The sequence below is a fragment of the Nicotiana attenuata genome, chromosome 1, assembly GCF_001879085.1.
Source record: "Nicotiana attenuata strain UT chromosome 1, NIATTr2, whole genome shotgun sequence".
Lineage (NCBI taxonomy): Eukaryota > Viridiplantae > Streptophyta > Magnoliopsida > Solanales > Solanaceae > Nicotiana > Nicotiana attenuata.
Window position 1 is genome coordinate 92981682 of NC_031989.1, and position 17542 is coordinate 92999223.

Sequence of the window (17542 nt, forward strand, 5' to 3'; positions counted from 1 at the left end):
GTCTACTATGCTAGCAAGACCATGAATGATGCCCAAGTCAACACACAATGACCGAAATAGAGCTACTTACTATTGTTTTTGCTATGGAGAAGTTTCGCTTGTATTTGATGGGTACAAAGGTGATTGTTCACACCGACCATGCGGCGCTTCGGTATTTGATGAGCAAGAAAGATTCTAAGGCAAGATTGATGTGGTGGGTGCTTCTATTGCAAGAGTTAGATCTAGAGATTCAAGACCGCAAGGGTAGTGAAAATCAAGTGGCGGACCACTTCTCCCGATTGGAGGAGGAGAGGAGGCCACATGACGGCCTTGAGATTAATGATTCCTTCCCTGACGAGCAATTTCTAGCCATTTCAATGACCGGGATGTTGTGGTTTGCCGATTTGGCCAATTATCTTGTGAGCGGCATTGTACCGAATGAGTTCGCTTCAAACCAAAGGAAGAAGCTCAAATGGGATTGCCTTGGCTATTATTGGGATGAGCCGTATCTTTTCCGGATATGTACCAATGGTGTGATCCGAAGATGTGTGCCGGAAGAAGAACAGATGGGAATTCTTGAGGCTTGCCACTCTTCACCGTATGGTGGTCCCATGGTGGAGCGAGAATGACTACAAAAGTGTTGAGTTGTGGATTCTATTGGCCTACTCTGTAAAAGAACGCTAGTGATCTAGTCAAGCGATGTGATGAATGTCAAAGGGCCAATGGGATTTCTATGAAGAATGAGATGCCCCTCACCACCATCTTGGAAATTAATATCATTGATGTTTGGGGTATGGATTTCATGGGACCGTTCGTGAGCTCTTGTGGGAACACTTACATTTTAGTAGTTGTGGACTATATGTCAAAATGGGTTGAAGCCGTGGCTTTACCCAACAACGAAGCTCGAAGTGTGGTGGCATTTTTGAAGAAGAACATCTTTACAAGATTCGGTACTCCTAGGGCCATTATTAGTGATGGGGGTTCGCATTTTTGCAACAAGGCTTTTGATACCTTATCCACCAAGTATGGTGTCACGCACAAAGTCTTGACCCCCTACCATCCTCAAGCAAGCAGACAAGTTGAAGTCTCCAACCGGGAGATCAAGAGTATTTTGTCAAAAACTGTGAATGCCAACCGGACGGATTGGTTAAAAAAACTTGATGATGCTCTTTGGTCTTACAGGACGGCCTACAAAACACTGATTAGGATGTCTCCATATCGATTGGTATTTGGAAAGGCATGTCATTTTCCGGTAGAACTTGAGCATAAGGCTGTGGGCTTTGAAGAAGTTGAACCTTGAGTGGGATGTCGCCGCAAACTTAAGGGTGGCACATTTGAATGGGCTTGATGAATTCCGGTATCATGCCTACACAAGTTCGTCCCTTTACAAGGAAAAGATGAAGTACCTCCATGACAAGAACATCCACAACAAGGAGTTTAAAGAAGGTGATCTTGTGCTATTGTTCAATTCCTGGTTACGGATGTTTTCGGGCAAGTTGAAGTCAAAATGGAGTGGCCCCTTTGAAGTGGTGAATGTAACCCCCTTTGGTGCTCTAGATTTGAAAAATAAGAACGATGAGGTGTTTAGAGTCAATGGGCACCGGGTTAAACATTATCTTGGCAAGGTTGATGATGGCCACATCGTGGCGGTTCTCCATTTCAAATGATTGGTAATCTGCATCGTGCCGTGACGTTAAATCAGGCGCTTCTTAGGAGGCAACCCATGTGTCTTTTTCTTTTTCTTGTTCTTCTTCATTAGATAGGCTTTGTTTTGTGCTAACTAGTTTTGAAGTGTATGAAGGAATGGGTGTGCAATGCAGGGACTATACTTGGAAAAATTTGGTCAAGTGTTGAAATTATGCGGACCGCACCAAAATTATGCACGACCGCACAGAAGGGTCTGCGCCCGCATAATTCTTTGTGCGGCCGCACAACTGGAAATCCAAAATCACCAACTCTCTAAAGTTGGAATTAGCAGGAAAGTGGCCAAAATGCAGTCGCACACAAAATTGTGCGGTCTGCACAAACACTGCGGCCGCACTCACTTTTATGCGGACCACAACACTTCTTCAAAGTACAGGTAAAGAGTGCGGACAACACTCAAAATTATGCGGTCGCACTCAGGTAAGTTCTAGGCCCGGCTGGGTCAACCTAGAAATAGGGCTTTTCACCACTATTCACATTTTATACTCTCTGAACTCTCAAGCCCTAAGCAAATACAGTGTATACCCTATTAATTCTCAAACTTCAAGCATTTCATCTGTGTAGATTCATACCTGTATCCTTCATTAGTGGTATGTTCATTTCATCTGTGTAGATTCATACCTGTATCCTTCATTAGTGGTATGTTCATTTCATCTTTAGATTTTTCATATTTTCCTAGTTTTGTTCTTTTGTCTACGATTTTTTCCATGCCTAAAATGTCAATAGTTAGTCATTTTTGCTTAGAATCATGTGGTCAGTATCTTAAATGTTAATTGGGGCTTGGGTAAGTAGCTAATCATGTTTAATTGCTCAAACCATGTCTAATTTGTGAATAAAATTGCATGAAACGTAAGGCAGTGCTGAGTATTTTCAAATTGTGCAGCCGCACATATTTTTGTGTGGTCCGAAGATCTTAGAGTTAGGGTAAAATTGGTGCTTTAAATGTGCGGACCGCACTTACAATTATGCGGTCCGTAGTGAAATTATGCGATCCGCAGCAAAATTGTGCGGTCTGCACTGCTGAATGATCAGAGAACCCAGTAGTCTGAACCCGGGACTGTGCGGTCCGCACTTTTGGTTGTGCGGCCGTACTGTAAAATTGTGCGGTCCGCACTCAGCTGTCTGCGGCTGCACTCACTTTTGTGCGGTCCGCACTGCCTCTTCTGAGTCTACTTTACTGCAACTATCAAGCATGCATCTATATACACTATGAGCTTTAGTTCTAACTGATTCCTAGTGCTATGTGTTGCTGACAATGGTTAGATCATGGCAGAGGTGATACATCAAAAGTAAGGGTGAGCCCTCCCGGGGCCGAAGTCGAGGCCGAGGCAAGAGTGACCTACCACTTACCATTCAAAGAGCCATAAGCAAGAAAGCAACCGCCAACAAAGTTCCTGAACCCTCCGACACCAGTGAATATGCCCCGTTTGAGAAGCTTCAGAGGGCAACTCTGTGCAAGCACAGCTGGAAGCCCAAACACAGCAAGTTTAAACGAGATACCAACTCCGTGACGAATCCTCCACCTCAACTAGTTATTCTGAGGGTTCAGATGCTGGTAGCCAGGGTCAGATCCCTCCTCTACACACTCTCCTCCCGCACCAATCAATATAAATGATGATGATGATGTCCCGGATGATGAGAGAGGAGGTGACACTCGAGTGGGCAGCCTTGAGAGTTCGAGGATAAGAGAGATGTGGGAAGACAGATTCGTAAGCTTGACTGCCTTCAACAAATTCAGAGAGTGGTGGCCCTAGAGATCGCTCACACTTGAGAGACAGTTCTTGTTGAAGGATTTGGACATTCACAATCCAAATGTCCTTAGACAGTTCCGGGAGCGAAAGGGATGGAAATGGTTCACCCAAAGTGTCATCGATGCAAATGAGCACTTGGTTAAAAAAATTTATGCCAATGTGGCTCACATAAAGAAGGGTACCAAGATAACAAAGGTGCGAAATGTGCAAATCCAATTCGACTCTTGTGCTTTGAACTCATATGTGGGATTTGAAGAAGTGGAGGCAGTGCAATACTTGGAAAAGCTTGCTATGGGTGATGCAGCTCGCCTGTGGCTGGCTGAGATTTTGGCTATTCGGGGAACAACACCTCCGTGGCTCACCGTAGGGGTTCCCATAGTCCAGGACACCCTAAACTTTGAAGCAAAAGGGTGGAAGACCTTCGTGTGCAGCCGTATTGATCCGTGCCTAAATGAGAACAACCTCCCACTTCCCCGAGCAGTCTTGGTGGCCTCAATTATGGCTGGGTACCCGATCAATGTGGGTGCTATCATGTCCACCAACATCACTCTTACTGTCCAAAAAGGTGAAAGATCCTACCCGTACCCGAACTTCCTCACAGAATACTTCAAAGATCAAAAGGTGGAGCCAAGGCAATATGATACAAAAGTAAAGGCCAAGAAGCCTTTCTCATGGTACCACCTGCAGGGTGCTGACAACCCGAAGTTCAAGGGTAAGGCAACTACCTCCGCTGGCCAGTCTGAGGAGCCAGTGGTAGTGGTTATTGATTCGGCTTCTGAGCCTTCGACAGCTGCCATGCCTTCCACAGTAGCCGGTCCTTCTACCGGAATAGCAGACATGCCACCACCTTCTTCTGCTAGACCATCAGCTTCATTTTCGGTGCCAGTTTTATCCACTTATCCACAGACTGCACTACGAGTCTTCCGGACATTGGCGAGTCTCAACAACTAGATGCAGGCAGTTACTTTAAAGCTGTCAGACATATCCAGTGCTATTGCAGCACAGTCTTATGCCCCAGCAGCACCAAAAATACCTCCGTCAATGGAGGAAATATTGAAGAAGATTCTGGACAACCAGAAGACCATTATGGAGACTCTGGTGGCGCATGGGGAGGTCACTGAGGAGTTGGGAAAGCAAGCAAAGAAGATGCGAAAGTCTTAGGCATCGAAGAAGTCAGTGGAGAAGTTGAGAAAAGAGATTGCCAAGATAGCATCTGCGGGATATCTACCGCTTGACCTGCTTATGGAGCCAGCAGTCCTAGCAGCACAGGCAGCAACAGTAATACCCGAGGCAGCAGCCGGCCAGTCTGAGGAGCCGAATGCTACTGCCCACACCGCTGAGAAGATGATCTAGATACTCAGAAACCCTGTTGTCCCTCAGCTAGGTGATGATGAGATACAGTTAGAGGAGATCGAGAGTGCTGCGGATGTCATGCAGACTGAGACCACATAGGGAGTTCTCTTAGCTCTCTACCCTTCCCTGTTCTTATTTTTGTTAAGCATTGGGGACAATTCTTATTTTCATTCGTGGGGTGGTCTATTTTGATTGATTTGACACTGATATTGGCGTGTAATAACTCTTATACTATTTTTCTTTTATCTTTATTTTCTCTTTGGTTATGTATATATTCTTCCCTCCCATTTGATGTATATATTCATTTCCTTCTGGTTTGTATATTCATTTGTCTTATTTTCTGTAGTTTACTTCATAGCTTCTTTAGTTTGTTTTTCTTAGTAGTATAACTTCTTATTTGCTTTAGTAACTTCTTTTTGATTTGTTAGCTTCTTTTTCGTTTGAGTGAATAATAAGCCTTTGATTTTCTTAATGCCACGGTTCTTTCCAAAGGTGGGTTTTGTGTGAACCGGGTGGCTCTTCCCAACGATGGATGGCGTGACAACCTTCTTAAGGGATTGAGTCAGTTTTCTTTTATGTTTAGGCAAATATAGTCATAATGAATAAAAAGGGTATCAAACATGCTTCACTTTATACCAAAAAACTTACCTATGACCTTATGGTTAAAAACAAGTTGTTGGCATAATTGTGACCTTTTGACTCTTGTGTTGATTTAAATAGTTATCGAGTGGTTCAGTCGAGCAATTTGTGATTCTCAATCTTAACTAGGGTTATTGTAGGCCCTCGACTCCATTCTCTTTAGCAATCCAACAGTGTGAGAGGTGAGGTATTGAATTGCAAGTCCAAGTAACCGTGCTAATAGTCTAGAACTTGCACGAATGTCTTTCTAGGCGAAATTCTAAATGTAGCTTTGCTTGAGAAATGATTGTAGGATCTCCTTGATCCAATTTGAAATTTGAAATATTCCATAGCTCACCAATGTGATATCCCTATTCAACCCATTTGAGCCAAAGCCCTTTTTATTTCAATAACCGCGTTACAAGCCTTTATCCGTTTTGTAATGACCCTCTCTTGGCACCCGATCGTTCCTTAGCATTCCTGAGGAACAATTGGCCAAAATATAAGTTTGGGGGGAGAGACGAGGATCTTGAAAGTGATAACGGTACAAAGAAGAGAAAAGAAATGAAGAAAAGGGAAGGCAAAGAAAAGAAAGAAAGAACAAAAAGAAAAATGCCAAAAAGAAAGTGAATGAGGTAAAAAGTTGAAGGGATTCAAAGAAATACAAGGATGAAAGGGCATGGAGTAAATAGAAAAGGAGAAAAATAAATGTCATGACCAAGAAAGAGTGACGTTACGTCTCTCTAGTTCCCCCGAGGAAAAAGAATTTGACTCAAAGAGTCGACAAAGTATGAGCCAAAAAGAGAAAATGTAGTGCTTAAGGAAAGATGAACCCATTCTATTCCATCAAGTCCTACCTTGATCCTAAAATCTTTCATTACATCCCGAAAATGCCCTAAGTGATTTCAAGTTGAGTGAGCTTACATTAGTGGTGACTTACATGAGGAGCAAGCATATGGTGCTTAAAGTCGTACTTGTGACATTCTTTTGAGAGAGATGAGCTGACTTTTCACTATCCTTGAATTGAGTGTTACATTCTAAAGTGAGATTTGCTAATGGAGAGTAAAGGAGGAGGAGTTTGGGATCCACAATGACCTACACGAAAGAGCGAGCCTCCTTGATGAATAAAGCCAACTCTTAATGCTCTAATGTCACAATAGAACTAATGTACTCAAAAAGACAAATCATTGCATTCTTGATAATTCATATGTGTTGTGGGTAATGGTTGGTCCCAATTGATATGTGTTTAGTTCACTTTAGGCCAGCTGAAATAGTTCATTTTTTGTGGAGGTAGGAATTGCCTTATTTGCTTGAGGACAAGCAAAAGCTTAAGTCAGTGTACGGTGATAAGTAGGGATTTTGACTACTTATTGGCGCTCTTTTACTTTTGTTTTAGACCAAAATTGCTTAAAGGTATTCTCGAAAACTAATGTAATGTGCTTGCTTGCAAGAATGTTAGAATATGAGCTAAAGAGCTGAAGATCAACTCAAGAAGGAGTAATTTTGAACAAGGACCAAAATGAGGCTAAAATGGCACAATGCACACTGCACAATATTGAGTGCGGCTGCAGATCCTGAAGAAAAACCCTGAAAAGAAATGCTACACAAAATGCGGACCGCACAATTCTGGTGCGGCCGCAGAAGACAAAGATCAGAGAGATGGGATTTTAGAGTCAAGAAGAAATGCGGACCGCACCATTTTTGTGCGGCTGCATAATCAAGAGCGCGTCCGCACTCATTTTTATGCGGACCGCAGAAGTCTCACACAGCCAAAGTCCAGGTTCAGGAGTGCAGACCCCACTATAATTGTGCGACCGTAGAAGCAAGAGTGCGTCCGCACTCATAAATGTGCGGTCTGCAGAAGTTGAAAGAGTGCAGCCGCAACCCAAAATTGTGTGGCTGCAGACCTGGAACCTGTCAAGTCAAATCTTGATGTGCGGACCGCACACGTAATTGTGCGGCCGCACAACCTCCACAGGGGAAATTTTGTCAAATATTTTCAGCTTAGTATAAATAGAACTTTTTGTCATTTTTAGGTTAAGTTTTATTTTGGGAGAGAACCTGAGCCGTTTTTCTTTACTGTATTTGGCAACATTGTATTAGTTTAACATTTTAACATTAGATTTTCTTCCCTTAATCATCTATTATGGATTCCATCTTAATTTTTTCTTTAATTTCTGCAATTTCCATCAGTAGCTAAATTTCTAGCTAGGGTTGTGACACAACCCTAGTGTGGGTACTTAATAGGTGTTTGATTTAAGGCTTATTTGTGATTAGTGATATTTTAGCCTAGTTCTTGCTTGAATTCAAGAATTAATGGTTGCAAACATTGATTCAAGCCTAATTGACTTAGTCTCTACTTGAGAAAGAGAGACTAAGTCTAGGAAAACTTGGCTAATAAGAAATTGGGGTGAACTCAAGAAATTCATAGCTCTAATTAAAGGGTTGAATCTAGAGATAGTAAGACCCGACATGAGTATTTATCACTTGTTTTGTGCAATACCCATTTGGACTTGAGAAAGCGAAATTGGGCAAAATCACTCAAACTACCGAGAGGTATAGAGTGAGTAATCGATTGTGATTGCTATATTACAACCCCGACCAATCAAACATGCCCTAGAGTTTACAACCCATTGGGTAACCACCTAGATGGAAGTCACGACCTTAGACTTTTCAACTTTAAAAACAACAAAACCAAAAATATTGTCTCTTAGCTTTTCATTTGCAAACATTAGCATAGTCAATAGAAGTCGAAAGAAACAACCAAATATGTGGAAGTACAATCTTGGGCACATCATACATCTAGTCTAGACATATACCTAATCCCATATCTAACTCCCTGTGGATTCGACCCCGACTTGCATTGGGTTTTTATTATTGCTTCGACCGCCTCACAATCTATACTTGTGGTGTGAGTTTGGACACATCATATGGGCAACGTAAGATCAAGTGGGGAACCTTAACTAAGGACAACGCTCAGGTATTAGGGGAGAAGTTGTTGGTTATGGGGGCCTGGAGGAGTAGTGGGGACGCTAGTTATATGTGAACCACGACTGTGGGCTGCATTAAGGAAGCTTCTAGAGAGGTGCTAGGGGTCACAAAGGGCTACCCGGGGGGCCACAAAGGGGACTGGTTGTGGAATGGATAGGTGCAACAAAAAGTGAAAGCCAAGAAAGCAGTGTATGTGAAACTAATGGAGAGAGTCAATGAGAAGGAGAGGAGGACGAATATGGAGTTTTATAAGAAGGCTAAGAAAGAGGCGAAGTTAGCGGCCACGGCTACCAAAACTGCAACATTTGAACGCCTGTATGAGGAGCTAGGGGGTAGAGGTGGTGATAAGAAACTATTCTGGTTAGCCAAGGCTAGAGAGAGAATGGCTTGGGACCTGGACCAAGTGAGGTGCATCAAAGATGAGGAAAATAAGGTCTTGGTAGAGGAGGCGTGTATTAGGCGAAGGTGGAAAATGTACTTCCATAGACTCTTGAACGAGAATGGGGATAGGACCATTAAGCTTGGGAAGTTGGAAGACTCGAAAAGCAAGCGTGATTTCGGGTTTTGTAGACTTATTAAGGTTGAGGAGGTTATGCAAAAGATGAGGAGGGGTAGGGCGACCGAACCAGACGAGATTCCGGTAGAATTTTTGTAGAACGCCGGCCAGACAGGCTTGGAGTGGCTTACTGATTTGTTTAATGTTATTTTTAGGACGAAGAGGATGCCCGAAGAGTGGAGGCAAAGTTTGATAGTCCCGTTGTACAAGAACAAGGGTGATATCCAGAATTGCAATAACTATAGAGGTATCAAGCTGCTGAGTCACACCATGAAAGTTTGGGAGAGGGTGGTGGAGAGGAGGGTTAGAAATAGTGTGTCTATTTTAGAGAACCAGTTCGGTTTCATGCCAAGGCGGTCAACTGCAAAAGCCATTCATCTGATAAGGAGGTTGATGGAACAATATAGGGAGAGGAAGAAGGACTTGCATATGGTGTTTATTGACTTAGAAAAAGCCTACGATAAAGTCCCTAGGGAGGTTTTATGGAGATTTTTGGAGATTAGCGGTGTCCCGGTAGCGTACATTAGGGTGATTACGGACATGTACGATGGAGCTAAGACTCGGGCGAGGACGGTGAGAGGTGACTCGAACTATTTCCCAGTGGAGATAGGGTTGCATCAATGATCATATCTTAGCCCATTTTTTTTGCCCTGGCGATGGATGCGTTGACGCGACACATTCAAGGAGAGGTACCATGGTGTATGTTATTTACATATGACATAGTGCTGATTGATGAGACGCGTTGTGGGGTTAATGCTAGGCTAGAGGTATGGAGACATACCCTGGAGTCTGAAGGTTTCAAGTTGAGCAGGACGATGACAGAGTACTTGGAGTGTAAGTTTAGTATTGGCGCTCATGAAGCAGAAGTGGACGTGAAGCTGGATACACAAGTCATCCCCAAGAGAGATAGTTTCAAATATCTTGGGTATGTGATACAGGGTAACCGGGAAATCAACGAGAATGTCGCACACCGTATTGGAGCCGAATGTATGAAATGGAGGCTCGCTTCTGGTATTTTGTGTGACTAGAATGTGCCACCTAGACTTATGGGCAAGTTCTATAAAGGTTAGTTAGACCGACCATGTTGTATGGAGTCGAATGTCCAGTCAAAAAATCCCACGTTTAGAAGTTGAAAGTAGCGGAAATGAGGATGTTGAGATGGATATGTGGGCATATCAGGAGAGATAAGACTAGGAATAAGTATATTAGGAAAAAGGTGAGTGTGGCTCCTATAGAAGATAAGTTGCGGGAATCGAGGGTAAGATGATTCAGACATGTGAAGAGGAGAAACCCTGATGCCCCGCTTAGGAGGTGTGACAGGTTGACCATGGCAGGTTAGAGGAGAGGTAGAGGGAGGCCTAAGAAGTACTGGGTTGAGATGATTAGGCAGGACATGGCGCTACTTCAGCTTACCGAGGACATGACCCTCGATAGGAGGATATGGAGGTCGAGGATTAGGGTTTTGGGTTGACAGGAAGTCTAGAGTTTCGTCTAGGCATCCCAGTAGTATTAGTCCTAGTCTTGTTTTTTCTATGCCTAGCCCCTCGCTGTTTCATATTGTGTCATTATTTCAGCAAGACTAAATCTATTTTTATAGTGTCGTATTCTTAGATATTTGTTGTTGCACGTATCTTCATTTGTTCCCATGTCTACTTACCTAGTTGTTGCTACTATCTGTTTATTGCTTCATGTTTACTTCTTTTGAGTCGAGGGTCTTTCAGAAACAACCTTTGTACCTTCATTAAGTAGGAGTAAAATCTGCGTACACTTCACCCTTCCCAAACTTCACTTGTGGGGTTTTACTGGGCTTGTTGTTGTATTCATCTTTTTAAACTGATATGAGTGATTAGTTACGTGTATGCTTGTGCAAGTGTTCTATCACAACTCAAGTCAACAAGTAAGAGCACAGACAACGAATGGCACATGGGCAACAACATAACAAACCGTAAAATGCATAACTCACACAAGGTAGGCACACTACTAAATAAATATCTTCAATAACAGTGCCTCTACGCCATCACATGTCATCACAAATCATCCCCGACATAGCCCACCTTGTCTCGCCACGTGCACAACAATAAAGTAAATGCCCGCATTATCTCGCCGCACACGCATAATAATATTCTCGCCACATGCGCAAACCCATATGTATATATATATATAGCCCGTCTTGGCATGTTGTATGTGTAATTGTCAATAACAATAGCACGGACAACTCACGTGCGAACACACCCGACAAACCTCTCAACAATATCACGTGTGCCAAAAACATAACAACACAATATAATGTCTTGCACCACATGTGCCCATATGCCATAACATTTTCTCAAAACAATTCCAATACCACAACCACACATAGCCCTCATCTCAACAGCACCGAGTACAACAATAACAACAACAATAACACGAGAGTACGATGAGTAAATCAACACAAGAATTACAAAATACAAAGAAATGGAAGAACGAGCTCACAATGAAAGACATAACAAGTGATAATGATTTCAACAAGAATAACTCAACAATGAGAGAGATAGTGTGTAATAATAATATCAACTAGGAGTAACTCAACAATAGGAGAGATAACATGTAACAATGATTCCAAATAAGTACAACTCAATGATGAGAGAGGAAATATGTAACAACGATTCCAAATAAGTACAACTCAACGATAAGAGAGATAACATGTAACAACGATTCTAAATAAGGATAAGGCAACAATGGAAGAGATAACCATAACTTCAATTAAGGATAATCAACTACGGAAGAGATACATGGCAATAAAAGATGTAACTACTTCAATTAAGGCATATAATAGTATATTTGGCAATAAAAGTAGAACATGAACAAATCAACTTCAAATAAGACATGTAAGAGTAATTCTAGCAAGAGGATATAATATGATGAGACAGCCTCATTTTTAACTTACATAAGAACCTAAGAGTTTAAGTCGGTTAAATTTTCACATATAAGTCGTGTACATACTCATCACCTTGTGTACACGTCTTTCATGTAGTTAAATAATGCAAACAAACCAATTCCTACGGGGTAGCTTCCCCACACAATGTTAAGCAAGATACTTACCTCAAAAACCCTCAATCAATTCTCAAAAATAGCTTTTTCTTTACAATTCACCTCCGCTCGGCACAAATTATAACCAAAATCGACTTAATAACATCAAATAAAGCAAGAGAAATCAATTCCAATAATTAAATCTACGATCTTTACACAATTGCTCAAAAGTCAACAAAACCCTATTCGGGACTCGCCCGGTCAAAACCCGGGTCCAATGGTAGATTCCGACTACCCATGACTCCACGAGTTCATATAAGTGATTAGTTTCAAAATCCGAGTCCAAATCGACTTTCAAAACTCAAATTCTTATTTTTCAAAAACTTGACAAAGTCTCACAAAATTTCACTTTGATTCACATGATTTTGATGTTAAAATCTAAGATATATTGATGGAACATGATTAGAGATAGATTAGAATCACTTACCTAAAGTTTGTAGATAAAAATCTCTCTTCAAAATAGCTTCCTACCGAGTCTAGGGTTCCAAAATATGAAAATGAGACAAAAAATCCCGTCCCTCAGCTTTTTGTCCAGTCGCAGGTGTCGCAATTGTGATGTGGGGTTTGCAAATGCAAGCTTCGCAAATGCGAAGCCCTCCCATTCCTGTTGTCATTGCAAATGCGATGAATAGTTTGCAATTGCAAACATAGGACCATCGTAAATGCGACCAAGAAGATCGCAAATGCGAACCCAGTAGACTTCGCCTAACATCGAAAGATTTGGGTTTTACTGCTATACCTGAAAAGCATGTCTATTTTCCGTAATTGTGAACGAGCTAAGTATCATATCTTTGAGTTATTACTTGTACTGCTTTTATTATATTGTTACGGGATGTTCTTGGCTATTGGTGTTGGACTCAGACCGTTTTCCAAGCTCGTCATTGCTTTCAACATAAGGTTACGGTTGTTACTTATTGAGTATATGGGGTCGTTTCATACTCATACTACACTTCTGCACCTTGCGTGCAGATTTTGAAACTAGTGTTATGCATGGTGGGTGCTGGCATTTAAGATGTAATTGCATTCCGATTATAGCTGTCTCTTGTTCATGGTAGCTTTAGATTTACAAATCTGTTTATGTACACTTCGAACATATGATGTATTTATTTCGTACCAACTTTGTAAACTCTAAATCTTAGAACTTCATGATTTGTACTATTAATCCTTGAGTTATTTTTTATAAAAGTTCAGTTATTGCATTATTTATGTTCCCAATAAATCACATTTGAATTGGATTATTGTTAATTGGTTTACCTAGCGGGTTGGGTTAGGTACTATCACCACTAGTTAGATTTTGGGTCGTGATATGCACGCCTTTTGGCTAAGGAAGCACCCAAACAGCCCAACTGAAATAAATTATGTCTTTTTGTAACACCTCCTGACTTTGTTGTGGATGCGTAACATAAAGATCAGGAAGGTTTTCATAGTGTAAGAAATATTTCGAAATAGTGTATATTTTAAGCTGGCTGCTCTAGGAAATGAAAATGCCTCAGGAGGCATACGTATAGCCAAAGTGGTAGTAGTGAAGACAATTGTGCATTAGCACCAACTGTTACCTAGCTATTATAAATAAATAAATTATCTTTTGTCCTAAAAAAAACTTAGGTATTGCTAGTAATTAATTGGAGAAAATCTCACTTTATACCCATTAAATTCAAACTATTTACCCTTAAATACCCATACCTAAATTATTTATTTTTCCTACCTATGCAATCAATACTATTTACCCGCCAAATGGTTTCCTTATTTAATGTATGTAAAAACTCCTAAAATTTAGAATTTTGAATGCAAACAAAGAATTTGCTATTTTTTCTATCCTGACATTAAGAACACGAATTTTCTTCTTTTAAATTTTTTGTCTACTTCTTTTTTCGTTAGAGAGTGTTAATAATAAATTTAACGAAATCATGTTAGAATAATTTTACAAGTTAAAGATGTATACAATTAAAGTAATAAATATGTATTCCATGTTGGATATAATGAAGTTATGGATAATATTTCAAATATTTAATATCACAGTTAATTTTTAAATTTTGAATGTGCTAATATCTTGAACTGTGAGTTCAACTATAAACAGTTGAACTTCTATGGTGATAGAGTAAAAAACTCTTTACACTAACTAAAAGAAAAATAACTATACATAAGTATTCGTGCATAAGAAGCCATATAAGTAATTCGGAAAATAGGCAAGTAACATGCTACTAATGTATACTTTTAAGTTAGGAAAATCAAAATATACCTGATCTCGGACAATATACTGATTAAACATTGAACGTGAATTTTCTGATGTATAAATATTGTAGAAGCCATGATGCACCAAACAAAGGTGTTCAATATGTGTTATATAACTCTAAACGTAATATTTTACCTAAATACACATTGTAATTTTTCGACGAAAGGTGGTCAATTGACCACCCATATGACCATGTGGCTTCGCCACTGATCCAACCTCATATATTGTCTATATTTTATAAACCTTGCACTATAGTCAATCTAGAGCATTGATTGACTGATTGGTAATGCTTTAATAGTTTGTTAATCAATCATTTGTAGAATATTCTGTGAATTTGAGTCACTATCTGTTAATGTTATGTGAAATTGAAGTCACATTGATCACTCTTTCTCCTCAGCAGCCAGCGCACAAAAAGATTGTCCTTTCCGCCACGCTATTGAAGTCCCGCATTAAACAGGTGCCAATTAAAGGATCTAAGATATGGATTTCAATACCACGGACCTTGAAGCTTGAAACTCATAACTTGGTTTGTTTGAGTTTTTAATTGTTTTGATCCGATCCTATATGGGTTAGTTTGGAAAGTTGATTGGAGGTTGTAGCTAAAGTTTCAGTCAATTTGGTGGAGATTTTGTAGTAAATTTTAGAAATTTGGGTTGAAATATAGTTGAACCAGAGAAGAAGACGAATTTGTATTGTATACCCAAATAGTATACAAATATACCATTTTAGTATACAATTCATTCCAACTATATACCCTATTAGTATAGCTATATACTATATTGGTATCATATGCTAGTTGAATTATTTTTTGATTGTATTAGCTGCATTTAAATGGTACAATATTTGATTTTCTTTTAATAATAGTAATATAGTACAATATCTTGAAATACCTTATTATATTAATATGTGGTACACTATTTTTTTATTTTTCTCTTTATGCATGTGTGTTATGTAATAGTAGTATAGTCATATAGTTGCCGGGAATTAACTAATAAAACTGTATACCATATTGGTATAGTTATATACTATATTGGTATCATATGGTAGTTTGAAGATTGTTTTGGTTGTTTTAGCTGCATTTTAAGCGAATTCTATTATGAAATTATTTATATCAACATGAGTTGCAATAATGCTGGAATTTTTGTGTTCCGATGGACATAAATTATGTGTATTAATAGTTTTTATAATTATAGGCAATTGTTGGAACGACCCCATACAACTATATACCTTATTAGTATATGAAATGAGCAAGTTGTTTTGCGTATTTAGCTTGCAATACGAGCATGTAATTTTCTCATACTTTTATTGTGTCCTTTAATGTTTTGGTAGAGTAGTATAGTCGCAGATAGTTGTAGAAATCACATGCTCTGTTGGTATACATATATACCATATTGGTATCACATGGTACTAGAAGTCTTTTTCGCTACTTATACTTTTTGTTGTATTTTTTAATATTTTATTATCATTTTTATTCTAACTAGTATATATGAAGATTTGGTATATTATGTATTCTTGCTCTATAACTGGTTGTATTACTGCTAATGGTAGAGTGTGTATTGATATTTATAGGGAAGGAGATCAAGGTTTGCATGGCAACCACGTGTTGATTCTTAGAATTTGATTATGTAATTTATGGTGCTCAACAGCAGTCAATGTGATATCCAGTGTATTAGATCAAGTGACAACTGATATTATTTCAATTTATAATTGAATTTAAAAAATGAGAAAAAAAAGGTATATTGTACTAAATATTAAAAAAAGGTGAACAAATATTTACTATATCAATTATTTTTCTTAGTATAAAAAAGAATAATAAAAAATAGTGAAAATGGTAAATGAAATTAGATTATGAAGAGAAAAAGAATATATAAAAAAACAAGAAGTTAAATGAAATTAGAAAAGGAAAAAAGAAAAAAAGAAAAAGAAAACGAGAAAAAAGAAAAGCAGAAAAGAAAAAAAAGAAAAAAAAGAAGAAAAGAAGCATAGAAATAAAAAAGAATTGGAGAATAAAGAAAAAATTCCCCACAAAAACTACTATGGGTAGGAAATGTAATTAGTTTATGGGTAGAAAAATAAATATATAGACAAGGGTAAATAGTTTTGTTTTTGTGGGTAATTGTGTCAAAACCCCAATTAATTGATCTATGGAATTTATGGACAGTAATAAATTGATCTCCTTTGACGATGCCATAATCCAACCAATGACATCCTTGTTACCACATTGGGAAGCAATCCCATGTATTTGGAGTGTATGTTATTTACTTATTTGTATGTCCAGTTATACAGATGAAAATTGTATGCAAGTTGAATGAAAATTGTATGTTTTTACATGATTGTATACAATAATATAATTGTATGCAAGTTATATACAAGATATATAATTCATGTGTTTTTACCAATATTTGTTAAAGACTCTTGTTACTTTTTGGAAGCCCAATTCTCCTGTTAAAGCGGGTAATGAGTGTCTCTTTTTTTTTTTTTTTTTTTTTGTATCTAAATAGGAAAATAATCCTAACTTTAATAATTGACAGGACATTAATATTTTAAGACAAAAGATCTACAAGTCTTCTCTAAAATTAGTCTTGATATATACTAACTTTTTGATTTTTTATAAGTGTTCCTATGATTTAGCTAAACATTATGTAGTTTAATTTAAAAATTTTGGTGCACTCATCTATTGAAAAATATTATTTACTTTTACAAAATTTAAATATGCTTAGCGAGAAATTTAGCTACACCATTAGTATTGACCTTTAGTAATTGAGAAGCAATATCCTTTCCATCTTTTGAATGTGAACATAACTCTCGGGATATAATTTACTCATATTGAGGCAGCTTGTAATATGAGTGAGAATAGGATCCATTATTAGGCATATAATTAACATCCAGAAGTGGAGAATTTGTAGTTGATATGTGGCCAAAATACTATATTTTTTTAGTACATTACTCGCCTTACATGTTGTTAGTTTAGTGGATAATTGTGTGACGTTTGAGCTAAATTATGTTGTTTTATATGTAAGAGCATCGGAAGACAAAGACGAGTGGAGGTTGCACAAAAAGAGGACGAAAATACAAGAAAAGAGCACAAAAATGCCAACTACCAAAATCGTGCTACAGACCAAGTAAAGCCAGCTCTATAGCCTGCCTTACCGTGCTACAGACCAAGTAAACCCAACTCTATAGCCAGCTTGACCGCGCTACAGGCCAGACGTAGCCAGCTCTGTAGCCACGTTGACCGCGCTATAAGCCTGGCTTCGCGAGGTCTATAGCCCGGTAATTAAATGTCGC

The 17542-nt window shown here is 38.9% G+C and overlaps 2 protein-coding genes across 2 annotated transcripts; both read left to right on the forward strand.

The window, feature by feature from the left end:
• On the forward strand, positions 8599 to 9576 carry LOC109238517. Its single transcript, XM_019404994.1, has 2 exons — positions 8599 to 8957; positions 9108 to 9576. The coding sequence occupies exons 1-2, from the start codon at positions 8599 to 8601 to the stop codon at positions 9574 to 9576; spliced, it is 828 nt and encodes a 275-aa protein (XP_019260539.1).
• On the forward strand, positions 9609 to 9980 carry LOC109238526. Its single transcript, XM_019405003.1, has one exon. It carries the CDS (start codon positions 9609 to 9611, stop codon positions 9978 to 9980), a length of 372 nt encoding a protein of 123 aa, XP_019260548.1.

Coding starts and splice junctions, on each gene's coding strand:
- LOC109238526 (XM_019405003.1), top strand. CDS start 9,609: ATGGATGCGTTGACGCGACACATTCAAGGAGAGGTACCATGGTGTATG.
- LOC109238517 (XM_019404994.1), top strand. CDS start 8,599: ATGGAGAGAGTCAATGAGAAGGAGAGGAGGACGAATATGGAGTTTTAT. Junction 8,958..9,107: donor AAAAGCAAGCGTGATTTCGG/GTTTTGTAGACT, acceptor TGTTATTTTTAG/GACGAAGAGGATGCCCGAAG.